The sequence below is a fragment of the Lipotes vexillifer genome, unplaced genomic scaffold (genome assembly GCF_000442215.2).
Source record: "Lipotes vexillifer unplaced genomic scaffold, Lipotes_vexillifer_v1.1 scaffold230, whole genome shotgun sequence".
Classification (NCBI taxonomy): Eukaryota; Metazoa; Chordata; class Mammalia; order Artiodactyla; family Lipotidae; genus Lipotes; species Lipotes vexillifer.
In genome coordinates this window covers 5,463,376-5,490,485 of record NW_006775143.1, presented here as the reverse complement: position 1 = coordinate 5,490,485, position 27,110 = coordinate 5,463,376, and the positions used below count along the sequence as shown (strand labels likewise).

General features: G+C 45.7%; 1 protein-coding gene across 1 annotated transcript; it reads left to right on the top strand.

The window, feature by feature from the left end:
* Window positions 1-23: 23 nt before the first annotated feature.
* BSPRY (B-box and SPRY domain containing) lies at window positions 24-26,089 on the top strand. The gene is made up of 6 exons (XM_007449749.1): window positions 24-276; window positions 3,488-3,586; window positions 13,358-13,588; window positions 14,722-14,747; window positions 23,359-23,483; window positions 24,679-26,089. The coding sequence occupies exons 1-6, from the start codon at window positions 58-60 to the stop codon at window positions 25,203-25,205; spliced, it is 1,227 nt and encodes a 408-aa protein (XP_007449811.1). The 5' UTR covers window positions 24-57; the 3' UTR covers window positions 25,206-26,089.
* Window positions 26,090-27,110: the final 1,021 nt, after the last annotated feature.

Here is a 27,110-nt window from a genome sequence, read left to right as displayed (position 1 = left end):
GGCCCCGCCTAGCCGCCACCTGCGACAGGTGGAGCGCTCAGCGACGGGCGCTCGGCCATGTCAGTGGAGAGTGCGGGGCAGGGGCCGTGGCCCGGGCCGGAGCCGGGGCCGGGGCCGGGGTCCGAGCCGGGGCCGCTCTGCCCCGAACACGGCCAGGCTCTGAGGTGGTTCTGCTGCTCTGAACAACGGCCCGTGTGCGCCGCCTGCGCGGGACTGGGCGGCCGCTGCCGAGGGCACCGCATCCGCCGGGCCGAAGAGCGCGCGGAAGAGCTGCGGGTGAGCGGACGTGGGAGCTGGTAGGCGGCGGGCTCCTCTGGAAGAAGGGGGCACCGGCGGGGAGGCGCTGGGCGAGACCCAGCGGGGACCCAGCAGCGGGCCCGGGAGTCCAGGCTCCGCAGTGGCACTGGCTGTAGAACGAGGCGGTTAAGGGTGTGGCTTCTGGAGTCTGGCTGACCTGAGTTCGATTCCCACCTCCATCAGGTCCTCCCTGTGAGTCTCGTAATCTCTGAGCCTCAGTGTCCTCATTTGTAGTTTGGGGGCATTTATTAGAGTTTTTGTGCGATGGGGCTGGCCTTGGGCAATAAAGGGCTTCACTGCTCCAGTTGCCTGGGACAAGGTGTGCCCCAGCTTCCGCCCCGTTAGTAACTTGATAAAACTCGGCCCCTCCTCGCTTAGCCCCTCGACTCAAAGCCCCTCCCCTCATCCACCCTTCAGCCTTCCTGGTAAGGTGGTTTCTTTTCCGTTTCAGGATTGGCCTGGACTGTACCTCAAGCTGATTTCACTTGCGTAAACGGAGGGGGCGGGGAAGATATCGGGAGGTTCCTACTGGAACCCTTCACCTAGAGTTTCTTTCTCCCCACCTCCACTTCCAGCTTGGCTCCAAGCTAGCCACCTTCCTGTCACCAACCTCCCCTGAGATTGGAGAGTCAAGTCACCATGGGGCTTCCTGCCTCCTTCCACCCCAGCTGTGGTCCCTGGGGGTTTCCTTGCAATTTGATTACCCTGCTTGATTCTCCCAACCTCTCCCTGGAGTTCTGCCCAGCTGTGAGGCCAGAGGGCTCAGACCGGACAGTAATAAACATACCTGACAGGGTGCTGGGACGAGGGATTCAGTTATTCAATGGCACCTGAAGGCTCCTGGTTGGTCCTACTTGTCACCACTTTCCCCATAGTGATGATGAAAGTAAGCTTGGATAATGTGGTATAATGAACTTGCACAATGGATAGAGACTTTGCAAGTTCCAAAGCACTTAAATATCCGTTGCCTCATTCCAACCAGACCTTTGAAGCAGTGGCCCTACATTTTACAGATGGGGGAACGGAGGCCCAGAGACGGGAGTAACTTTTTCAAGGTTCCTAATATTCAGGGCCTGGACCAGGGGAGTCATTGACTAGGCCAGAGAAAACCACCTCTGCTTCAGTGGTTGGAGGGAGGAAGTGATGCTAATGGGAGTGAGAATTTAATAAAACCTTAAAAAAAAAAGTTTCCATCAAGGCTGAAACTGAGTGGTGGAAGGCGTGAAGGCTGGGCCAGGGTGGCAGGTCTGCTGCTTGTTTTGCAATGCACTCTGCCCTGGAGCAGGGTGCCTTCCCTGAACCCTGCTGAGGCCCTTAGCATATTCATCTTCTTTTCCTGGAGGGAGATGTGTCTTGCCCTCTCTCCCTCCAATTCTGAGTAGACTGTGGCTTTTTTGCAGGCTTCCCCTGTCCCTCCAGCCAGCAAAGAAATTTTGCCCCAGGGCAAGATTGTTACTGAACTGGGCAAAATCAGCCCCAGTTCAACAACCTGTCTCTTACCTCTGGATACCTGCCCTGTAGCTTTTCAGAAGCTAGTCTCAGTTCCCTCAGTCCTATGGAATGTGGTGACCACAGCTTCCTTCCAGTCGACTCAGTTCTTTAATGGTGTATTTGGACAGGTGAAGTGTAAGACTGATTCCTAATTGTGGTTGGAAGGATTTACAAGAGCTGCCTGGAAGAGACAGCTGAGTGGCCCTTTGGCAGATGGAACTGGGGCAACGCTCTCAGGGGAAATGGTGGAGGAACTGCCGCTTGGAAGGGCTCCAGTTGTTACCTGGAGAAATGGAGTAGCAAAGCAGGGGCCTGGCCATGTCTCCTTGGGCAAAAGTAACTTCTCTGTGAGCCTCAGCTTCTTCATTTCTAAAACTCTCCCCTGCTCTCATGGCCGATGCTCACAGCTTCGGGAGCTGGGAGCTGCCGAAACGCTTGTGACCAAGGAAGTGGGTGTTATTCATTCAACAAATATTTATTCAGCGCCTTCCATGTATAGGAACTCTCTTCCAGGTAGTAGGACATAGAGAACAAGTCAAAGTCATGGTGTTTATGTGCCTGGGGGGGGGGGCAGATACCAAAAACGGTAAACATACCCATGATATACAGTCAGAGAGTGAAAACACAAAGGAGAAAAATAAGCTAAGTAAGGGAATGGGGTGTGGGGATGGTCAGAGAAGGCTTCTGAAGAGGTAACATGGAGTCAGGGAGCAAGAAATATATGGGAGAAGACTGCTGGAGACAGAAGAAACAACAGGTGCAAAGGCACTGAGGTCAGGACAAATTTGGTGTGTTTATGGAACAGTTAGAAGGCCAGTGTGGGGAGTGGTAGGAGGTGACATTGGAGAGATATGCAGATATGCAGAGTCCCATCAGGTAGGGCCTTGTTGGCTAAGTTCTCACTGTGGGTGTATTGGAAAGTCATTGGAGGGTTTTGAGCTGGGATGAGACTTGATCTGATTTCCTTACCAAAGGTGGCAGTGGCTAATGGGCAGGGGGGGTGGGCTGTGGTCAAGAATAAAAGCCCAGTTAGGAGACTCTAACAGCAGTTCCTGTGAGAGATAAAGGTGAGCTGGGTGGAATAGCAGAAGTAGAGGAGACCAGAAGTGGCCAGAGGAGAGGCAGAATAATAAAGGGCCACCAGATTTCAGGATAAAGAGGGAAGTGGGGCCACAAAAGGGGATGATGGACAGTGAAAAGTGGTAAGACTAATGTACTGCTGACTCCATCTAAGCTGAAGAATTGTTGGAATGGAGATTCCAGGGTATGTGATCTAGAAGGATGGGAAGTGGTGGGCAGGGTGCGGGATCCTTGAAATGAAGATTTTGGAAGTTGTATAGTTTTCAGTAATGATGAGGTCGGAGATAATGACCATGGGAGTGGGTGGCTGAGGTGGGGTAAAAGGAAAAAAGTCACTGGAATGGAGTGAATGGACCAGTGTGGATCAAGCTAGTGGGAAGCAGCCGCATGGCACAGGGATATCGGCTCGGTGCTTTGTGACCACCTGGAGGGGTGGGATAGGGAGGGTGGGAGGGAGGGAGACGCAAGAGGGAAGAGATATGGGAACATATGTATATGTATAACTGATTCACTTTGTTATAAAGCAGAAACTAACACACCACTGTAAAGCAATTATACTCCAATAAAGATGTTAAAAAAAAAAAAAAAAAAGACACCATGGGTGTCATTTGTGTTGCAGAACAAGATTGTGGACCAGTGTGAGAGGCTGCAGTTACAGAGTGCTACCATCACCAAGTATGTGGCTGACGTCCTGCCAGGGAAGAAACAGAGAGCAGTGGTAGGTAATTCTTCTGCTTTCCCTCCTCCTCTGGGCCCCCTCCTAGGATAAGACCTCAGCCTTAGGGGCTTGGTCCAGTCTATGGTCCCTTTCCAACCTCACAGACTCATTGTGCTGTTAGCAAAGTTGGATGCCCAGGAAGGATGGTTTCCCCTCTCTCCGAGCCTTGGTTTTGCCATCTGGGCAGAGTGGATTATTCCCAGCACATATTTGGTGCAAAGACTCCTATAGAAGATGAGTTTCTTCAGGTAAAGGATCAGGAAGTGTAGCATTCCCTTATCATCTTAATTATTTTGTGCTCAGCCCCAGTATTATAAAATAACCTATGGATTTTACATTGCATATTCTTTATGACAATCTTATGCAGTAGGTGGTAGTAACATCCCTGTTTACAGATGGGGAAATGAGTCCCATAGAGGTTAAATGACTCACAGCCTCCCGCCAGAGTCAGTTCTATGAGCTGGGTCTTCTGACGCTCAGCAGGTGATCCCTCTGCAACACCTCACTGCGGATCCTTTATTCAGTTGACTCATTGCCGCTGCTACATCTTTACTCTCAAGTATGCCCTTCAAGGGCAGGGGCTATGAATTTCTCCCTGCACATCCCCTCCCTCATTACCCCAAAGTACACAGAGCAGGCTTGGCACTGTTTTAGTATTGGGTTGGCCAAAAAGTTCGTTCAGGCTTTGTCGTACCATCTTACGGAAAAACCCAAACGACCTTTTTGGCCAACCTAATTAAAAAAAAATAAATGATTTTGATGGCAAGGAACAGAACCCAGTTGAGCTGGCATAAGCGAAACAGAGAATTTCTTGCCCTGATACAAGAGTCTTTCAGAACCTAAAGGGGACCAGAACCAGGAACGAGCAAGCTGCTAGAAGTCTAGGCAGCTATTCTGTGCACGTCTCTGCTTTTCTCTGCACGGTGATTTCTCCCTCTCTCACTCTCTTTTTCCTCAGCCTTTTTATTTTCTTGTCTTAAATGCACTGGCTAAGACCTCAGTACAATGTCAAATAGAAGCTTTTGTCAGGGAATACTTACAACATTTTGCCATTTATTTAATTATTTAACAAATCTCTGTGAGCACCTACCACACACCAAGCACTGTTGGTCTATGTGCTAGAGATTCCACAGTGAACAAAACATACGAAAGTTTCTGTTTTCATGAAGCCTACATTCTAGTCAGGGGAGAGGGGTAATAACAATTAAAATATATGCTATATCAAAAGGTGATAAGTGCTATGGAGAAATATAACAGGAAGGGGGATTGGTCATGTTGAGGATGGGGGTTGTAATTGCATATGCTGTGATCAGGAATCACCTAGTTAAGAAGATTGATATTTGCACAGAATTTACGGGAGGTGAGGGAATGGACCATATATCTGGGGGAAGAGTGTTCCAAAATGGGGGAAAGGCAAGTGCAAAAGCCCTGAGGTGTGGGTGGACCTGGCAAGTTGGAGCAGCAGCCAGGAGGCCTGTGAGGTTGAAGCAGAGGGAACAAGTGAGAAGGCCAAGGAGATGAAATTAGAGGCGAGCAGTGCAGGGAGCTGGGTAGAATCCTCACCTGTCAAAAGGCTGGGTAAAAGGCTGGGACTTTGCCTTTTATTTTGGGAAGGTGGGAAGTCATTAGAAATAAGACAATATGACTTAAGATTTAAAAGGAGGGCTCTGGCTGCTGTGCTGAGAAGTGACCATAGGCAGCAAAGGTGAAAGCAGGGAGACCAATTAAGAAGCTGTTGCAGTAATCCAGGTGAGAGACATGAGTGAGAGGTGTGTGTGTGTGTGTGTGTGTGTGTGTGTGTGTGTGTGTGTGTGTGTTTTTTTTTTTTTTTGCGGTCCTCAGGCCTCTCACTGTTGTGGCCTCTCCCGTTGCGGAGCACAGGCTCCAGACGCGCAGGCTCAGCGGCCATGGCTCACGGGCCCAGCCGCTCCGCGGCATGTGGGATCTTCCTGGACCGGGGCACGAACCCGCGTCCCCTGCCATCGGCAGGCGGACTCTCAACCACCGCGCCACCAGGGAAGCCCGTGTTTCTTTTTTTGAAGGAAGAAACCTGAGGATTTGTGGATAGATTGGATGTAGGCCATGAGAGAAAGGGAGGAAGGGTCAGGATAACTCTTACTTTTTTTTTCATTTGAGCAACTGGAGTGACGGAGCAGCCATTTAACAAGGCGGGGAAGGACTGCGTGTAGAGTGATGGCTGGTGGAGGAGGAGATTAGGAGTTCAGTTGTATATGTGTTAGGTTGGAGATGCCTATTAGACATCCAAGTGAAGATGTTGAATAGGTAGCTGGAAATATGAGTTGGGAGAGGGCCGGGCTGGAGACATAAATTTGAGATTCATCAGTGTACAAGTGAGTGTATAAAGTGAAAGCCATGGGAAAGGATGAGATCACTAAGTAATTAAGTACAGATAGAAAAAAGCAGGGGGACTTCCCTGGTGGTCCAGTGGTTAAGACTCTGCCTTCCAATGCAAGGGACACGGGTTCGACCCCTGGTCAGGGAACTAAGATCCCACATGCCACAGGGCAACTAAGCCTGCGCGCCACAACTAGAGAGCCTGCGTGCCACAACTACTGAGCCCGCGTGCCACAACTAAGACCTGACACACCCAAATAAATAAATGAAAAGTGGAAACAAACAAAAAAGCGGGGGTCCAAGGACTGAGCTCTAGGGCACTTCAACTTTTAACCATTGAGAAGATAGGAACAGGCAAAGTAGACCAAAAAGTAGCAATCAATGAGCTAGGAGTAAAACTAAGAGAGTGTTGTGTCCCACAATAGGTTTCAGGGAGGTGGAGATCATTGGTGTCAAATGTTGCAGAGAGATCAAGTCAGGTGAGAAGTAAGAATGGACTATTTAGTAACATGCTCATCATTGGAGATCCTGACAAGAGGAGTTCTGTAGAGCATTGCCTTGAAAGTTTGATTAGCGTGGGTTTCAGAGAGGATAGGAGAAGGGCAATTTGGGATAGTTGGCCTAGATGACTCTTGAGGAACTTTGCTGTAGAAGGGAGCTGAGAAATGGGATGATAGTGGAGGCGGATATGGGGTCAAGAGGGTTACATGTTTGCTTTGTTTTTACGATGGGGGAAATTACTCTGTGTGTGTATGCTGATAGGAATTGTCCAGTAGACGGGGGAAAATTAATGATGCAGGAGAAGAGGGATAATCTGGTATAGCAAAGGGGGTGGGATCTCGTAACTAAGTGGAAGGGTTGGCCGTAGGTAAGAGCACGGGCAATTTACCCACAGAAATAGGGAAGACAGAATGTATGGACACAGATGCAGGTAGATGGGTGGATGATGGGTAGAGCTCATTGAAGTTCTCTTTTGATTGCTTCTACTTTCGTTATTATTTTCTCTTTATAATTTTTTTCCTTCAATATTTTAGGGATTTATTCTGTTGTTTGTTAACTTCCTGCGTTGAACACAGTCTATTGATTTGAGTCTTTTTTCATTTTCAGAGTGATCATTTAAGCTATATATTTCCTTCTAGATATTGACAGAGGGACATTCCACAATTTAGATATAGTATTTTCAGTTTCATTCAGTTATAAGTATTTTAAAATCTCCATTATGACTTTCTTGTTTTGCTATGTTATTAGATTTTTTATTATTTTATTAATTATTTATGCTTTAAAATTTCCAAATGTAGGTTTTTTTGTTTTTGTTTTGTTTATTTTTACTGATTTCTAACTTAACTGCATTGTGATGTGTATGATAGCAGTTGTTTGAAAATTTGCTGAGACTTGCTTCATGCCCTAAAGGATGGTCAATTTAGGTGAACGTTTCACATTCACTTGAAAAACTGTGTAGGATTCTATATATGTCTATCAATTAAGCTTATTGATAGGTTCAAATCTTCTCTGTATTTACTAATTTTTATTGCCAGATTTATTGATTACTGGCAAAGGGCATTTATATTTTCATACTATGGTGTGAACTTGTCTATTTTTCTTTATAATTCTGTCAATTCTTTTTATATTTTGGTGATATTTATTAAATGTGTATATTTAGATTTGTTATGTATTCCTGGTAAAACGTCCCTTTTATCACTTTGTAGTGACCTTTTATGCTCAGGAATTCTTTTTGTCTTAAAAACTATTTTTTTTTTTGCGGCACGCGGGCCTCTCACTGTTGTGGCCTCTCCCGTCGCGGAGCACAGGCTCCGGGCGCGCAGACTCAGTGGCCATGGCTCAAGGGCCCAGCCGCTCCGTGGCACGTGGGATCTTCGCAGACCGGGGCATGACCCCATGTCGCCTGCATCGGCAGGCGGACTCTCAACCACTGCGCCACCAGGGAAGCCCTTAAAAACTATTTTGTCCTTGTTCGTTACTAGGCTAACAAGTGTTTTCCAGATATATTGCTTTCTTTCCTTTTACTTTCAACTTCTTATGTTCTTATGTTTTAGGTGTGTGTCTTAAAACTGGATTTTGTTTCCTTTTTTAAAAAAGTCCATTCTGATAATCCCTGCCTTTTACCTAGGGAGTTTAATCAATTTATCACTATTGTGATTGCTGATGTACTTGGATTTATGGCTATCATTTTATTTTACGTTTTCTATGTAGTCCACTTTTTCTATGCTTTTTTTCTTCCTTTCCTCCATTCTGTTGAGTTAATCAACCCCTCCTCCCTCCTTTTTCCCTGTGCTAGCTTGAAAGTTATACCTTCTGTTTACAGTCTATTTTTGGTCCCCTTAAGATTTTAACACAAATAAATAATGTCTAAAATGAATCAACCCAAATGATACAAGTACCATAAGAATGCTTTCAGTCAGTAACCCCTCAGGTCTTACATGTTGTTGTCCAATATTTTAGTTAAAGTACATCTTTTAATAATTCCCTCATTCATAGGAAGTTTTCCATTTTCATTTATTTATTTATTTATTTATTTATTTATTTATTTATTTAGGCTGCGCCAGGTCTTTAGTTGTGGCATGTGGGATCCTTTGTTGCAGCACGTGGAATCTTTAGTTGCAGCATGCGGGCTCATAGTTGCCACATGCGGGCTTCGCAGTTGTGGCATGTGGACTCTTTCAGGGAGGTGGAGATCATTGGTGTCAAATGTTGCAGAGAGATCAAGTCAGGTGAGAAGTAAGAATGGACTATTTAGTAACATGCTCATCATTGGAGATCCTGACAAGAGGAGTTCTGTAGAGCATTGCCTTGAAAGTTTGATTAGCGTGGGTTTCAGAGAGGATAGGAGAAGGGCAATTTGGGATAGTTGGCCTAGATGACTCTTGAGGAACTTTGCTGTAGAAGGGAGCTGAGAAATGGGATGATAGTGGAGGCGGATATGGGGTCAAGAGGGTTACATGTTTGCTTTGTTTTTACGATGGGGGAAATTACTCTGTGTGTGTATGCTGATAGGAATTGTCCAGTAGACGGGGGAAAATTAATGATGCAGGAGAAGAGGGATAATCTGGTATAGCAAAGGGGGTGGGATCTCGTAACTAAGTGGAAGGGTTGGCCGTAGGTAAGAGCACGGGCAATTTACCCACAGAAATAGGGAAGACAGAATGTATGGACACAGATGCAGGTAGATGGGTGGATGATGGGTAGAGCTCATTGAAGTTCTCTTTTGATTGCTTCTACTTTCGTTATTATTTTCTCTTTATAATTTTTTTCCTTCAATATTTTAGGGATTTATTCTGTTGTTTGTTAACTTCCTGCGTTGAACACAGTCTATTGATTTGAGTCTTTTTTCATTTTCAGAGTGATCATTTAAGCTATATATTTCCTTCTAGATATTGACAGAGGGACATTCCACAATTTAGATATAGTATTTTCAGTTTCATTCAGTTATAAGTATTTTAAAATCTCCATTATGACTTTCTTGTTTTGCTATGTTATTAGATTTTTTATTATTTTATTAATTATTTATGCTTTAAAATTTCCAAATGTAGGTTTTTTTGTTTTTGTTTTGTTTATTTTTACTGATTTCTAACTTAACTGCATTGTGATGTGTATGATAGCAGTTGTTTGAAAATTTGCTGAGACTTGCTTCATGCCCTAAAGGATGGTCAATTTAGGTGAACGTTTCACATTCACTTGAAAAACTGTGTAGGATTCTATATATGTCTATCAATTAAGCTTATTGATAGGTTCAAATCTTCTCTGTATTTACTAATTTTTATTGCCAGATTTATTGATTACTGGCAAAGGGCATTTATATTTTCATACTATGGTGTGAACTTGTCTATTTTTCTTTATAATTCTGTCAATTCTTTTTATATTTTGGTGATATTTATTAAATGTGTATATTTAGATTTGTTATGTATTCCTGGTAAAACGTCCCTTTTATCACTTTGTAGTGACCTTTTATGCTCAGGAATTCTTTTTGTCTTAAAAACTATTTTTTTTTTTGCGGCACGCGGGCCTCTCACTGTTGTGGCCTCTCCCGTCGCGGAGCACAGGCTCCGGGCGCGCAGACTCAGTGGCCATGGCTCAAGGGCCCAGCCGCTCCGTGGCACGTGGGATCTTCGCAGACCGGGGCATGACCCCATGTCGCCTGCATCGGCAGGCGGACTCTCAACCACTGCGCCACCAGGGAAGCCCTTAAAAACTATTTTGTCCTTGTTCGTTACTAGGCTAACAAGTGTTTTCCAGATATATTGCTTTCTTTCCTTTTACTTTCAACTTCTTATGTTCTTATGTTTTAGGTGTGTGTCTTAAAACTGGATTTTGTTTCCTTTTTTAAAAAAGTCCATTCTGATAATCCCTGCCTTTTACCTAGGGAGTTTAATCAATTTATCACTATTGTGATTGCTGATGTACTTGGATTTATGGCTATCATTTTATTTTACGTTTTCTATGTAGTCCACTTTTTCTATGCTTTTTTTCTTCCTTTCCTCCATTCTGTTGAGTTAATCAACCCCTCCTCCCTCCTTTTTCCCTGTGCTAGCTTGAAAGTTATACCTTCTGTTTACAGTCTATTTTTGGTCCCCTTAAGATTTTAACACAAATAAATAATGTCTAAAATGAATCAACCCAAATGATACAAGTACCATAAGAATGCTTTCAGTCAGTAACCCCTCAGGTCTTACATGTTGTTGTCCAATATTTTAGTTAAAGTACATCTTTTAATAATTCCCTCATTCATAGGAAGTTTTCCATTTTCATTTATTTATTTATTTATTTATTTATTTATTTATTTATTTAGGCTGCGCCAGGTCTTTAGTTGTGGCATGTGGGATCCTTTGTTGCAGCACGTGGAATCTTTAGTTGCAGCATGCGGGCTCATAGTTGCCACATGCGGGCTTCGCAGTTGTGGCATGTGGACTCCTTAGTTGCGGCATGCATGTGGGATCTAGTTCCCCGACCAGGGATCGAACCCAGGCCCCCTGCACTGGGAGCATGGAGTCTTCCCCACTGGACCACCAGGGAAGTCCCAGAAGTTTTCCATTTTTGATCAGAGAGGTCTTTATTGTGCTCTAATTTTTGCATGATGGTTTAGATGAGTATAAGATTCTAAAGTAAATCACAAGCCCTATTCAGGGCAACTAGTTGAGTCCTCAGCTCTTGATTACACTGGTTTTCAGTTTCCTTTCTACTTTTGGACTCCAGGGGATTTCCTTTCCCGAGCTGCCAGAGTAGCTTCACTTTTTTTTTTAATTTTTATTTATTTATTTATTTATTTATTTATTGGCTGCACTGGTTCTTCGTTGCTGCGTGCGGGCTTTCTCTAGTTGCTGCAAGTGAGGCTACTCTTCACTGCGGTGCACGCGCTTCTCACTGTGGTGGCTTCCCTTGTTGCGGAGCGTGGGCTCTAGGTGTGCAGGTTTCAGTAGTTGTGGCTCGTGGGCTCAGTAGTTGTGGCTCACGGGCTCTAGAGCTCAGGCTCAGTAGTTGTGGCACACAGGCTTAGTTGTTCCCCAGCATGTGGGATCTTTCCGGACCAGGGTTCGAACCCGTGTCCCCGCATTTGCAGGCAGATTCTTAACCACTGCACCACCAGGGAAGCCGTAGCTTCACTTTTTTTTTTTTTTTTTTTTTTTTTTTTTTTTTTTTTTTTTTTTTTTTTTTTTTTTTTTTTTTTTTTTTTTTTTTTTGGCGGTATGCGGGCCCCTTACTGCTGTGGCCTCTCCCGCTGCGGAGCACAGGCTCCGGACGCGCAGGCTCAGCAGCCATGGCTTACGGGCCCAGCTGCTCCACGGCATGTGGAATCCTCCCGGACCGGGGCACGAACCCGTCTCCCCTGCATCGGCAGGCGGACTCTCAACCACTGTGCCACCAGGGAAGCCCCTGTAGCTTCACTTTTAAAAGGATGTTTTGAGCTATTTTTCCAGAACTTCTGTGTTTTGTTCTGGGAGGGATTTTAGTTTATTCAGGCATATCTTTGGTGAGCAAAGTTTTCTTTTTTCTCTGCTATTTTTTTCTGGGAATGACTCAAGAAACACGTTGAAATTGACTGTAGCCTTCTTGTCCGGGAGTATCTGGTGCATATTGGGTCTGTCCTTGCTCCTGATCACAAAGCACAAATGTGGCTGCAGAGACCCACCCATGGGAAAGGCACTGAAGTGGCATAGAGAGAAGAGCAATACCTAATGTAATCAAATATTTATGTGCTGGGCCTTGTTCTATTTACTTTATATGTATTAACTCATTTAATCCTCACAATAGCCTTATGAGGTTGGTACTATTATTATCCTCATTTGACATATTAGAAAACTGAGGCACAGGGAAGATAGTAATACGCTCAACGTTCCACAGATAGTAAGTGGAACAGCTAAGATTTAAACCCAGGCACTGTTTCTACAGCCTAATTTCCTAACCACTGCGTTATGTTGCCTCAAAAGAACACTGGAGTTGGAGTCTGAATCTCTGGGTTCACTTGGCCATTCAGTTAGCCACTCTCTCTTCTCCGTTGGGCAAACTCTGGGTCTCAGTTTCTTCTGAAGCAGGTCTTCAGGGGCAGGGAATGAGGAGAGCTGCTGGCTACCTGTGACTTTCTGGCATGAAGAAAACAGTTCTGCTCTCACCTGTCTGGCAAGAGTGCAGGAGCTTCATGCAACAATGCCTTTGAGGAGGATTGGTTACCAGATGGCATTGGTATAGGGGAATAGTGTTGGACTGAGAGTCAACAGAACTGGGTTCTAGCCCCTGCTCTGCCATTGACTTGGCATGTGAGCACTACCAAGAGATTTTTTACTAGTTGGAAGAAACTCTCCCATTCAGTCATTCAGTAAATATTTGAGCACCTACTCTGTGCTAGATGCTGTGCTACCTGCTAGGGGACACATGTTAACTTCATTGACTTAGAATTGATTTCAGCCCTCCTGCGTGGAAGGTGAGAATTCTATCATGGAAGCAGTTAGAATGAACAGATTTGGGAAGTAATGAGCTTTTTGTCCTCAGCCATGGCCAAAATATTAACTGGACTACTGTTGGTATGCATCCTGTTGATGGGGAAGACTTTTTAGTCCTTTCTGCTCTGTAATTCTATGATTCTTTGACCTTGCTCTCTTGATCTTGGGATTCCCAACTGTGAAAAGCAGGTGATTCCAGCTGATCTATAAGTCCTGCCCAGCTCTTTCATTCTGTCATCTTAGCTCCATGAGATATGGCCTGGATGTCTGGATCTCAAAGTTCTTTACCCTAAACCACATTTGGGAAATCTTAGGGCTCGGATGGTTTAAGCACTGTTTAAGCACTGCCCTTACTGTACCCATGGCAGACATTGCTAATCAATCTCAGCACTCCTTCCGGCTGAGCCCAAGCCCTCCTAATCTTGACTGGGGCTCTGCCAGGACTCCTTGTTTTACCTTTTGTCAGAGCACAGCCAGTGCAGCACGGGAACTGGTCATCCAGCGGCTGGGTCTGGTGAGGAATCTGTGTGAGAGCGAGGAGCAGAGGCTGCTGGAACAGGTGCACGGTGAAGAGGAGCGGGCCCATCAGAGTATACTGACGCAGCGAGTACACTGGGCCGAGGCACTGCAGAAGCTCGACACCATCCGCACCAGCCTGGTGGACATGCTCACCCATCTGGATGACCTCCAGCTGATTGTAAGTCAGGCAAGGGTGAAGACACAGCCAGCTGGCCAGACTCCCCCAAGGTCTGAAAACATTGAGAATGTTTATTGGTAGGAGGTAGGTGGAAAATGATTAATTTGGAAAAGGGATGAGACAGGGCAATAGAACTATATGGATTTATTTTTTGCACTTGGTAATTGTTCTTTCGATAGTGAGTGCTTACTGTATGCTAAGCATTGTGCTATGGGGTGGAGGTATAGGATACAGCTGTCAGCAACTCACAGCCTTATGGAAGAGACAAATGTATAGAACTGATAATTAGGATATGGAGGGATACGTGCTATGGTAGAGGGCACTGCTGGGATCTGGGGCCCCTGCAGTCCAGCCTTGAGGGAGTGGTAGTCAGGGAAGGCTTCCTGAATTAAGCAACTTAGAAGCTGATGCCTGAAAGACAAGAGTCACAGCTTTATTAAAGCAAGTGGGGAGGAGGAGAGAGACCAGAAGCTCGAAGAGAGAACACTGCACTGACAAGGGGTCCACTGCAAATACAGAGCTCATCCTCACTCCTAACACCCAGAAATTACCATGGCCAATATGCTAGTACATATCCTTTCAAAGTATTTTATATAGATATGCAGGTACCTGCAGTTCTAAGGTGACAGTGCGCCATCTGAGTAGATGCGCCAAGCAGAGAAATGAGAATGTGGAACAACTGAGCTGTCCCGCTGCAGTCCAAGGGGGGCGGTTTCCGTGACTGTCCCTGATTGTGCGTTTATTTCATTACACAGCTTCCATGTGCCGAGCACATTCTGCCCCAAACGTTGGGACAGTCACAGCAGAAGATTCAGAAAGAGTCCTAGCCGTTGAGCCGGTGACAGGCTTGGTGGGGGATGAAATGTTGAGTAAATATGTGATTGTCCTGAAGTGTAGCTGAGGGAAACCCGGGATGCCATGGGACACAGGGGACAGAGGAGTTCACTGATGGGGGAGGTCTGTGAGGAAGGACCCATGAAGTTTTGTGCGGGGTCTTAAAGAAGGAGTAGACGTTTGTATTCTAGAGTTTCTGTCCACGTGGAGCCCTCCATGCAAGTTGATTATATTTAAGTCTTGATGAGTGCCTGCTGGGTCTCTGGTGCCAAGCCTGACTCTGCTTTCTTTTCTCACAGCAGAAGGAGCAGGAGATTTTTGAGAGGTGAGTATGGCCCCCGGTATTTGCTCGGGCAGTCACGGAAACCACGGCCTTAGGCCTCTACTTAGTCCATTGCTGTCAGGCCCCGCTGCTCCTGGGAGGAAGCTCATGGCGGGCAGCTGAGTACCTTCCCTGAAGCCAGGCTCAATGGACAAGGGTCTTCCTGCCCCTAGCTTGGAGAGCCGCTTTAGACCCATGTGGAAGGGCAATGAAATAAATAATGAGTCAGAGGCTTGCCATGGGCTTTCTTAAATATTATCCTATTAAAAAAACGTACAGTCACCCTGTGGAAGGGGTTTCCCACCCCCATCTACAGATGAGAATGCTGAGGCTCAAAGAGGGGAAGGGACTTGCCTAAGCCCCAGAGCTGCGGCTTGGACCCACACCTGACACCTGACCCAGTACTGTCTTCTGTACCTCACTTCCCCTTTCTCTGATGAAAGAATCTTTGAAATTTAAGTCTGCATTGCCACTCAAAACTTCATTTTAATTATGCAATAATAAAAGAATTTCACCAGGCCCTAACTGAGTTCTGAAAGGTTCTGAGATCCAAGAGCCTGAGGAAGTGGCCAAGAGGGTGTAATTTTCCAGGCAAAGAAATTAAATTCTTACACTGTGTGTGTGAGATTTCAGAGCTGTACTTGGGGAGCACAGTCTATTCTTCTTTATTTTTATATTTAAGTTCAATAGCAATACATGTACATGGGAGAAAGAAAAAAATTTTCACCAGTTTAAAACCATTTAAAATTAAAAATGTCTCCATCACCTCTTCCCAATCCTGTTCCCAGTGGTGATCAGTTTTAACAGTAAGATGTGTGTCTTGTAGGCTTTCCTGTGTTTAGTCATAGGAGAGTGTGTGGGATTTTTTTTTCCTCTAAAAAATTTTGTTTTGAAAACGTAGAGGGGATCGTTTCATACTTGTTTTATAACTTATCAGGCTATCTATCTTGGAATCTTTCCATATCAGTACATTTATATTTACCTCACTTTTTGGAAAGTCTTTGAACTATTCCACAGTACAGATGTTCCTAAATTTAATTTACTATCTCCTTACAATCTTTCCATGCTTCTGCTAGTCTTCTTTCTCCTTTATCTTCATCATCTTCCTTTAACAGTCTGTCCTCAATATCAAGCTGATCTGATTTTTGAAAAAATGTTTTATCTTTATTTTTTGTTTTGAAATATTTTAAACTTACAGAAAAGTTGCCAAAATAGTATAATGAACTTAGAAATATTTAATTTATTTATTTATCTATTTATTTTTGGCTGCTTTGGGTCTTCGTTGCTGCGTGCGGGCTCTCTCTAGTTACGGTGAGCGGGGGCTACTTTTCGTTGCGGGGCATGGGCTTCTCATTGTGGTGGCTTCTCTTGTTGCGGAACATGGGCTCTAGGCGCACAGGCTTCAGTAGTTGTGGCACGAGGGCTTCAGTAGTTGTGGCTCATGGGCTCTAGAGCGCAGGCTCAATAGTTGTGGCGCATGGGGTTAGTTGTTCCGCGGCGTGTGGGATCTTCCCGGACCAGGGCTCGAACCTGTATCCCCTGCATTGGCAGGCGGATTCTTAACCACTGCGCCACCAGGGAAGCCCTGAACTTAGAAATATTAATTGATAATATTTGGCCACATTTGCTCTCTCTTGTTTCTTATCTGTCTCTTCTTTCCTGTCTGTCATCCTGTCTGTCTGCCTATCTATCTAATGTATATATAAAACAACTTATTCTTTTCTGACCTATTTGAGAGTAAGTTGCAGAAAGCACGACTTTTAATCCCTAAATACTTCAATATGGATCTCCAAAGAACAGACATTCTCATACATAACCACAGCATACTTATTTATTTATTTAATTTTGGCTGCGCTGTGCAGCTTGTGGGATTTTAGTTCCCCAACCAGGAATTGAACCCAGGCCCTCAGCAGTGAGAGCGTGGAGTCCTAACCACTGGACCGCCAGGGAATTCCCCCATGGTGTACTTATTAAATTCAGGAACTCTCATGTTGATGTAATACTATTATCTAATATACAGTCTGTATTCAAATGTTGCCAGTTGTACTAAGAATGCCCTTAACAGTGTTTGGATTTTTTCCCCCTGATCCATCTGGTCTTTTTAAATCTGTAATTGTGCCTTAACCTTTTATTTTCTAAACACTTTTAAAGAGTCTAAGGACAGTTTTATAGAATATCTCGCAATTTGAGTTTATTTAATGTTATCTCATGATTAGATTCAGGTTATGCATTTTGAGCAGGAATATTTCATAAGTGATGTGTCCTCAGTCCATCATACCAGGGGACACATAATGTCATTTTGTCCCATTATCAGGGATATTAGGGTTTTTTAAAAATAAATGTATGTATTTTATTTATTTAATTTGGCTGCATTGGGTGTTCGTTGCTGCACGCGGGCTTTCCCTAGTTGCGACTAGCCGGGGCTACTCTTTGTTGCGATGCACAACCTTCTCATTGCGGTGGCTTCTCTTGTTGCGGAGCACGGGCTCTAGGTGCGCGGGCTTCAGTAGTTGTGGCTCGCGGGCTCTAGAGCACAGGCTCAATAGTTGTGGTGCACGGGCTTAGCTGCTCTGCGGCATGTGGGATCTTCCTGGACCAGGGCTTGAACCTGTGTTCCCTGCATTGGCAGGTGGATTCTTAACCACTGCACCACCAGGGAAGCCCCAGGGATATTAATTTTTTAAATTGAAATATAATTGACATACAATATTATATTAGTTTTTTTTAATTGAAGTATAGTTGTTATACAATATTATATGTTACAGGTGTACAATATAGTGACTCAATTTTTAAAGGTTATAATCCAGTTATAGTTATTATAAAATATTAACTATATTCCCTGTGTACACCTTGTAGCTTTTTTTTATACATAATGGTTTATACTTCTTAATCCTGTACCCCTATCTTGCCCATCCCTCCTTTCCTCTCCCCACTGATAAACACTAGTTCTCTATATCCCTGTATCTTTTTTGTTATAGTCACCAGTTTTTGTTTTTTAGATTCCACATATAAGTGATATCATACAATATTTGTCTGTTTGACTTATTGCATTGATCATAATACCCTCCAGGTCCATACACGTTGTTGCAAATGGCAAAATTTCTTTTTTTTATGGCTGAGTGGTATTCCATTGTATATATGTACCACATCTTCTTTATCCATTCATCTGTTGATGGACACTTAGGTAGCTTCCATATCTTGGCAATTGTAAATAATGCTGCTATGAACGTTGGGGCTCATCTATCTTTTTGAATTAGTGTTTTGGTTTTTTTGGGGTATATACCCAGGAATGGAATTGCTGGGTCATATAGTAGTTCTAGTTTTAGTTTTTTGAGAACCCTCCATACTGTTTTCCACAGTGGCTGCACCAAGTTATATTCCCACCAACAGTGTATAAGAATTCCTTTTTCTCCACATCCTTGCCAACATTATTTGCATTCTTTTTTTTTTTTTCTTTCTTTTTTTTTTTTTGCGGTATGTGGGCCTCTCACTGTTGTGGCCTCTCCCGTTGCGGAGCACAGGCTCCGGATGTGCAGGCTCAGCGGCCATGGCTCACGGGCCCAGCTGCTCCGCAGCATGTGGGATCTTCCCGGACCGGGGCACGAACCCGTGTACCCTGCATCAGCAGGCAGACTCTCAACCACTGCGCCACCAGGAAAGCCCTATTTGCATTCTTTTTGATGGTGACCATTCTGACAGGTGTGAGGTGATAGCTCATTGTGGTTTTGATTTGCATTTCGCTGATGATTAGTGATATTGAGCATCTTTTCATGTGCCTGTTGGCCATCTGTTATGTCCTCTTTGGAAAAATGTGTATTCAGGTCTTCTGCCCATTATTTTTTGTTTTTTTGTTGTTGAGTTGTATGAGTTGTTTATATATTTTGGCTATTAATCCCTTATGGGTCATATAAATCTGCAAATATTTTCTCCCATTTAGTAGGTTGTCTTTTCATTTTGTTGATGGTTTCCTTTGCTGTGCAAAAGCTTTTAAGTTTAATTAGGTCCCATATTTTGTTTGTTTGTTTGTTTTTTGCGGTACATGGGCCTCTCACTGTTGTGGCCTCTCCCGTTGTGGAGCACAGGCTCCAGACGCGCAGGCTCAGCGGCCATGGCTCACGGGCCTAGCTGCTCTGCGGCATGTGGGATCTTCCCGGACCAGGGCACGAACCTGCGTCCCCTGCATTGGCAGGTGGACTCTCAACCACTGCACCACCAGGGAAGCCCCATTTGTTTTTGTTTTTATTTCCTTTGCTTTAGGAGATGGATCCAAAAAAATATTGCTACAATTTATGTCAAAGAGTGTTCTGCCTATGTTTTCCTCTAGGAGTTTTATGGTTTCCAGTCTTATATATAGGTATTTAATACATTTTGAATTTATTTTTGTATATGGTGATAGAGAATGTCCTAATTTCATTCTTTTACATGTAGCTGTCCAGTTTTCCCAGCACCACTTATTGAAGAGACTGTTTTTTCTCCATTGTATCTTCTTGCCTCCTTCATCATGTGGGTTTATTTCTGAGCTTTCTGTTCTGTTCCATTGATCTATGTGTCTGTTTTTGTGCCAGTACCATACTGTTTCAATTACTGTAGCTCTGTAGTATAGTCTGAAGTCAGGAAGCATGATTCCTCCAGCTCTGTTCTTCCTTCTCAAGATTGTTTTGGCTATTTGGGGTCTTTTGTGTTTCCATAAGAATTTTAAAATTATTCTAGTTCTGTGAAAAATGCCATTGGTATTTTGATAGGGGTTGCATTGAATCTGTAGATTGCCTTGGGTAATATGGTCATTTTAACAATATTCTTCCAATCCAAAAACATGGTGTATCTTTCCATCTGTTTGTGTCATCTTCAATTTCTTTCATCAGTGTCTTATAGTTTTCTGAGTACAGGTCTTTTACCTCCTTAGGTAGGTTTATTCCTAGGTGTTTTATTCTTTTTTTTTTTTTTTTTTGGTATTTTATTCTTTTTGATGTGATGGTAAATGGGATTGTTTCCTTAATTTCTCTTTCTGACAGTTCTGATTGTTAGTGTATGGAAATGCAACAGATTTCTCTATATTAATTTTGTATCCTGCAGCTTTACCAGATTCACTGATGAGCTCTAGTAGTTTTGTGGTGGCATCTTTAGGATTCTCTATGTATAGTATCATGTCATCTGCAAACAGTGACAGTTTTACTTCTTCCTTTCCAATTTGGATTCCTTTTTTTTTTTTTTTTTGCGGTACGCGGGCCTCTCACTGTTGTGGCCTCTCCTGTTGTAGAGCACAGGCTCCAGATGCGCAGGCTCAGCGGCCATGCCTCATGGGCCTAGCCGCTCCGCGGCATGTGGGATCTTCCCAGACCGGGCCACGAACCCGTGTCCCCTGCATCGGCAGGCGAACTCTCAACCACTGCGCCACCAGGGAAGCCCTGGATTCCTTTTGTTAAATTCATTTTGTTGCCTGATTGCTGTGTCTAGGACTTAGTTTGCTCGTTTATTCACCTATCAATATAGACTCACTGATTCTTATTTTATTCAGTGCATTATAATCTGTTAGTACTATTATTAATTTTGATCTTCAAAGTCTCTCAGATTTGGCCAGGAGCCCCTTCAAGCCAGATCCTGTGTCCTTTTGACAACTCCTCATCATTCTTTGAGTACTTTCTTGCTTTCTGGCACAAGAAGATATCCTAGGCTCAACGTGTTCTTTTCCTGCCTCAGCCTGGAATCAGCTAATTTCTCCAGGGTGTCTTGGGTTTTTTTAGTGGGGAATCGTATTTAAAAACCAAGATTGAACCATTAGGTGTGTTCATTGCTACTAACGCGTCATTGCTTCCAGGCCTTCCCAGTGGACAGCATACAGAGCTAGGGAGTGTGTGTGCATGTAACTTTTTTATTCCTGAGTTTGTATCACAACTTCTAATTCCAGTCAAACACCACAGGATTTTTCCTTTCCAATATATTTATTCATCTGTTCAGTCCTATGATACACGCAATGTTGTTTGAGAGTTGCTAAACCCATAGTATGATTGACAAACCTACTAGGAGAGTTCAAGATTTGCTTGTAGTCCTTTGTGCCTTTGTGCCTTTATAAAGACTGGGGGTGCATACTCTCAAAGTAGAGTCAGCCCTCCATTTCCATGGTTTCCCCATTCATAGATTCAACCAACCATGGATTTGAATGTTTTTGAATCTGCAGATGGGGAACCTCAGATACAGAGAGCTTGACTATAAGGGACTTGAACACCCCATGGATTTTAGTATTTGTGGGGGGTCTGGAACCAGTCCCCCCGGGATATGGAGGGATGACCGTACTGTTTTCAAAACCTGTTTTTTGGGGCTTCCCTGGTGGCGCAGTGGTTGAGAATCTGCCTGCCAATGCAGACGACACAGGTTCGAGCCCTGGTCTGGGAAGATCCCACATGCCATGGAGCAACTGGGCCCGTGAGCCACAATTACTGAGCCTGCGCGTCTGGAGCCTGTGCTCCGCAACAACAGAGGCCGCGATAGTGAGAGGCCTGCGCACCGTGATGAAGAGTGACCCCCACTTGCCGCAACTAGAGAAAGCCCATGCACAGAAATGAAGACCCAACACAGCCATAAAAATAAATAAATACATTGTGTATAAAAAAAAAAAACAAAACCTGTTTTTTGGCCCCCAAGGTTATTTCCACATCTGTGGCTGAGCTCAACCCTGGCCTGCCACGGCAGCAGGTTCCCCTGCACAGACTGGGTATTCTGGTCCTGGCCAGGGCCCTGCTATGTCCCAGCCCCATTTTCCTCCTGCTCCTTTGGGGTCACGAGTTTTCTCTTCCATGAGGTACCTGGACCAGCTGGTTCTCTAGACTCTAGTGTCTACGATTGGCCTCAGATTTGCTCTGATGATGATTTAGCACGGCTGACACCAGCTCCTATTTCCTCCTCACCTGTTGGCTGGGGATTCTCCAGAGCCAGCCTCAGTGCTTTGAGGAGATGGCAACAGAGCCTCTCTTGTCCTGACCACAAGGAGCCTTTGTAACCAAAGCCTGCTTTCAGCTTTTCTAGGGCTCTGTTAACCTCGCTCCTCCCAAGCCAGAGCAGTCAGTGTCAGTCTTAAAAAAAAAGAGCTCACATCTATGAAGAGACATGCCCCACCCTCTCCTCCCATCCTCTGTTTATGGACAGAGCCACAAGATTTGGGGAAGAGAGTGTGTGCTGTCACTTCTCTGCTGCCTGAGCTCAAAGGCCATCTTTGGGATTAGAGACAGAGGGAACAAGAGAAGCCACTGCAATGAGAACCCCGCTTTTAATATATTTTCTACTAAAAATCAAGCTGTCAAGACAGGAAAATATTACTGGTTTTGTTATGACAAGAGAACAAGTAAGAATTGTGGATTCACAAAGGATGAAAACACAAGACATTGTTCTCATTATACATACAGTATACATAAGCTGATTAGCTGTGGACTATTAAAACATTTAAGACGTCACACACAGTGTGTGTGTACATTGAAACAAGAAAACAGGACAATTTTAATCTTTGATATGTCATAACTACCAAGAGAAAGAACATCACTGATTTGAGTCTAATTGTTTTCCTGGCATACAATCATTATATAGGCCAGGCCTAAAGCATACTGTATATTGTTAAAGACATCTTTAGGCAAATATAAACATTCTCATTTGGGAGCTTTTTCTCCCTACCCAAATTGGCTTTCTCAGAAGCCAGTTCAGAGGTCTGTGAAGCCCTGTGGCGAACCCTCACTTTGCCCCACACCCCTTCAGATTTTACTTCAAGTCAGGGGAAGGATTATGTTGAATGGTGCCTGGATCCCAGCCTGGGTTTCTTCTGTTTTTGCATGGAGGCAACAGTTGAATCCAGGTCTTCTTTTTAGCTTGGGTGCTTTCTCTGAATCTCCATTCTTTCCTGTCAAATGGAATAACAACTGCCTCCCAGGTTATAGCAAAGATCATATGAGATTCTCTATAGAAAACAGCAAGCCCAGAGCCTGGCTGCTTAATAAATGGCAGTACTCCCCTCCTAAGCATCTTATTTTCCCAAATCCCTTCCAACAAAACCCAGTCCCCGCTGTGAGCTGAAGAGAGGTAGTTATTGGGAGCAAAGTGCTATGACTACTTTATGGTTGGGGTGATCACTTATAGTTTCTTCTTGCGTGACCCTTCAGGGCTGTTTGCATTTTAAGAGGAGAGGAATGGCTCTATCTTCTGACCACACCAGTAGATTTTGCTGCAATAGGTTTTGTAGGAAGGCAAGATTTTCTCCACGCAGGTCGGTGGAGCGGAAAGACGGCGGCACAAGAGGCGCAGGTCCTCCTCCCAGCTCTGCTGCTAACTCACCAGAGACACTGGCAAGTTGCTTCCCACATGGAACACACTGACTACAAGTTCTAATACTGGCACCAAGTATTTACCTCCCTGTAAACCGTGTGCCTTGCTGGAATTAAGGCTCCAGGGCATAGAGGGAATGCCCACCTTCTCTTTTGGCTCCAGCCCCCTTTGGGGCTCCTAGGTGGGGCCTGGCTGCCGTTCTTTGTGTCACCCTCGTGGGAAGAGGATTTGACTTCTGTCCCCATCCTGTATTGATCCAGATACATTTCCAGAACCTTCCTAAATCTTTTTTTTTTTTTTCCTGCATAAGGACGGAGGAAGCAGAGGGCATTTTGGATCCCAAGGAGTCGGAAAAGTTAAACTTTAATGAGAAGTGCACTCGCAGCCCACTACTGACCCAGCTCTGGGCGACAGCCGTTCTCGGGTCCCTCTCAGGTTAGGAGCTGCTGGAGCCTGGCACCAGTTGGAGTAACTGGGCTTCTGTCTGTCTGTCTGTCTGGGGTTTGCTGCTGGGTCACAGTGGGGACCGGTGCATCTGGGATCTCAGGTTAAGCAACCAGTGATACTGGATGCAGGCTTGTCTATGGAGTCAAGGTTCTGGACAGGCCTGGGGCAGCTGGGCCAGGTCCTCCCTGTTTCCAGACCACCCTGCTCTGTGGTTGGGTCTGGGATAAATCTTGTTCCTGGAAATTACGTCCTCCTTAAGTCCTGCCCTAGTGCAAGAGCTCAGTATTATTTCTTGGAAACCTAGTTTCTCTTTAAGAAGATATAATTGATGGGCAACTGGAGAGCATCTGGAGCGAGAATTGAGCTGCCCGGATTCGTCTCACTTACTAACTTAACATTGATCACAGCTAACATGGTCTCCTGCCTCCAGGAATTCCCCGAGTGGGAGGGTTCTCAAAGCAGGCTTCCCCCAAGCTAGATGGAAGCTTTCACACTGCCCGTTGTGATATTTTCACAATTCACAGAAAGGTTAGGGTAATGGATTGAATTTTTCTCAGTTTTAATCCTCCCTCCCTGCACGTTATCCCTGAAACGTTAGTACAAGCTATAGCTCATCTTCTCTAGATTCTGGTATCCAATAGTGCCTGATCTGCCAGCAGTCCCATTTAGGTAGTTGTAGGAAACTGCATATCTGATGCTTCCAAGCCTCCAGGAACCGTGTCGCTAGGACAAGTCTGATCTGGAAACTGCAGATATGCCCAACTAGAATGTGGTATGATCAGTGTTAGATGCTAAATGTAGGAACAACATGCTGGGTCTTCATTTTGCCCCTGCCACCAACTTGGTGTGTGACCTCGGGCAACTTGCTTCTCCTCTCTGGTTCTTTTATCTATCAAAGTTAACAGATGAGGGTCTTGGACTAATAATAACTACTGTGGTCATGGCCACAATTTATTGAGCACTTATTAATGCTCGGCACTTTACATGCATCATCTCATTTGATCCTCACATCCACCCTGTGATAAGTCCTATTCTGATCCCCATTTTACAGATGAGGAATCTGAGGCTCAGAGAGTAAATGGCTTATCTGCCAGTGAGTGGTGAGGAAGCCCTTTGCTATGTGGCAGGGCCAGGTTAGGGCTGAGGGTGGGCCTTGGGCAAGTCTGAGAATTCTTTCTGGCAGGCACGGAGGACGTGCGTATCAACAAGAGGACTGTCAGCCCCTTCCTGCAATTGTCAGATGATCAAAGGACCCTGACCTTCAACGCCAAGAAGTCCAAGACCTGTGCAGATGGCCCGGAGCGCTTTGACCACTGGCCCAACGCCCTGGCCACCACTTCCTTCCAGGCTGGGCTACATGCCTGGACGGTGAACGTCGAGAACAGTTGTGCCTACAAGGTGGGTGTGGCCTTAGGCCAGCTGCCCCGCAAGGGCTCTGGCAGTGACTCTCGTCTGGGCTACAATGCCTTCTCCTGGGTCTTCTCCCGCTATGACCAGGAGTTCCGTTTCTCACACGATGGGCAGCATGAGCCCCTGGCACTGCTGCGCTGCCCAGCTCAGCTGGGGGTGCTGCTGGACTTGCAGGCACAGGAGCTGCTATTCTACGAGCCAGCCTCGGGCACGGTGCTCCACACCCACCACGCGTCCTTCCCTGGGCCCCTCTTCCCAGTCTTTGCTGTGGCTGACCAGACCATTTCCATCGTCCGCTGACCTTTGGCCATCGGGAGACCAGGTCTACCTCCCCACCACCCTTTCAGGCCACGTTTCTACCCAGCGTCTTTTTCCCAGATGTTGCCTGTGCCCAATGGGCAGCTTTTAGGAGGGGTTCTGGGTACAACCATTAAAAGCCGGGTATCTGTGGGGAACCTGCTACTCCCTGGGCCTTGGTTTCCCAAATGCACTGTGCATCTGCCCCTCTGAGGGTGTCTTGTTCGCCACTTTATCTCTGGCATCCAGCATGGTGCCTGGTGCATAGTGAGCGTGCGATAAATATTTGGCCAGCAAGTGGACGTATGGATGGATGGATGGTGGATGGATGGATGGATGGATGGACAGGTGACTGGATGCACGTGGTAGACTCTCCTGGAGCAGCACTGCCCCCAGTAGATGCTGTTCTCTGGCAGAAAAGCCTGTGGCTCAAGCTCTGTCATCCCCTCAGTTCAGTGTTTCTCAGTCCTTTTCATGACATGGCATACAGAGGAAATATTTTTCTAGCACAAGGACAACCTGGAAGAGATTTAGAACTCCTGCCAGGCTGCTGTTGGCCAGAGGACTCCGGCCTGTAGGGCTGTGTCCTCACCCAGGTTTTGCATAGCCACTGGGAAGACTGAGGGGACCCTGTCTCCAGGTAGCCTGGCTGCAGCACACCCATTGGCAGTGCTGCCTTGGACTAGGCAGGGCTCCAGCCAGCACCCACCCGTGGCAACAGGGATGAGCTTTTTCCCCAACTGCAGCTGATGCGTGCTCCCAACTAATGCCATCTCTAACATAATGTGGGAACCAGGGTGAGGCCTTCAAGCCAGAAAGGGCTGAGGGAGTAAGAGGGCCAGCCTTAGGGAACATGTACATTATTAAAGGTTTTCAAAGACTGAAAATTTCTTCCATGTTCTTTGTTGGTAATTGGGCAAATCTCCCAGGTGCCAGCTCAGATCTTAGTGGTATGTTTGCTGGGAAAGGGATATCTTCCTCACCCCCATCCACATTTTCAGGTATAGGTGGGAGGCATCTCAGCATACACAGCTGAAAGAGCCTGGAGACAGGGTTCTGTGCCCTGCATTGCAGGGACCAAGGGCAAGTCCCTTCCTGTCCTCTGAGGAGGTCACTTTAGAACAGTGGTCCTCCCATTTTGTTTCATCTGGGAACACAGTTCAAAGGCAATCTTACCTGCAACTTACCTATAAGGCTCTTGGGCTCAAAGATGGGGGCCAGAGGGCTTCCCTGGTGGCGCAGTGGTTGAGGGTCCGCCTGCCGATGCAGGGGACACGGGTTCGTGCCCCGGTCCGGGAAGATCCCACGTGCCGCGGAGCAGCTGGGCCCGTGAGCCATGGCCGCTGAGCCTGTGCGTCCAGAGCCTGTGCTCCGCAACGGGAGAGCCCACAACAGTGAGAGGCCCACGCCCATGCCATGGCCGCTGAGCCTGTGCGTCCAGAGCCTGTGCTCCGCAACGGGAGAGCCCACAACAGTGAGAGGCCCACGTACCGCAAAACAAAACAAAAACAAAAGCAAAGATGGGGGCCAGAGCCCTCCCCACTCTTGAGTTTGCTCAATAATTTACTTGAAACACCGGGTGGATCAAATCAACTTTTTCAGTTGACATGACTTCTGAGGCCCTTGCAGCTCTGAAACCACAGCTCATGACCCATCTCCTCACTGCCTGACAGTTGGGAATTAATGTTGGGTCACCTGGCCTCAGCACCAAGCCCAAGGAAGACAGACCCACAAGAGGTTTGGCCAAGTCTGAGAAGAGCTTCCCTGCCTTTGCCTGGGCACAGTCTCTGTTCAAACGTGGGTCAAAGCCAATTTCTTCTACTTGGCACCCAAAGGCCCCCAGGCCATGCTCCCCCAACCACCAGTCTAACTCCCCACAGCAGTCTTCAGTCCACAGTTTGTGGGCCT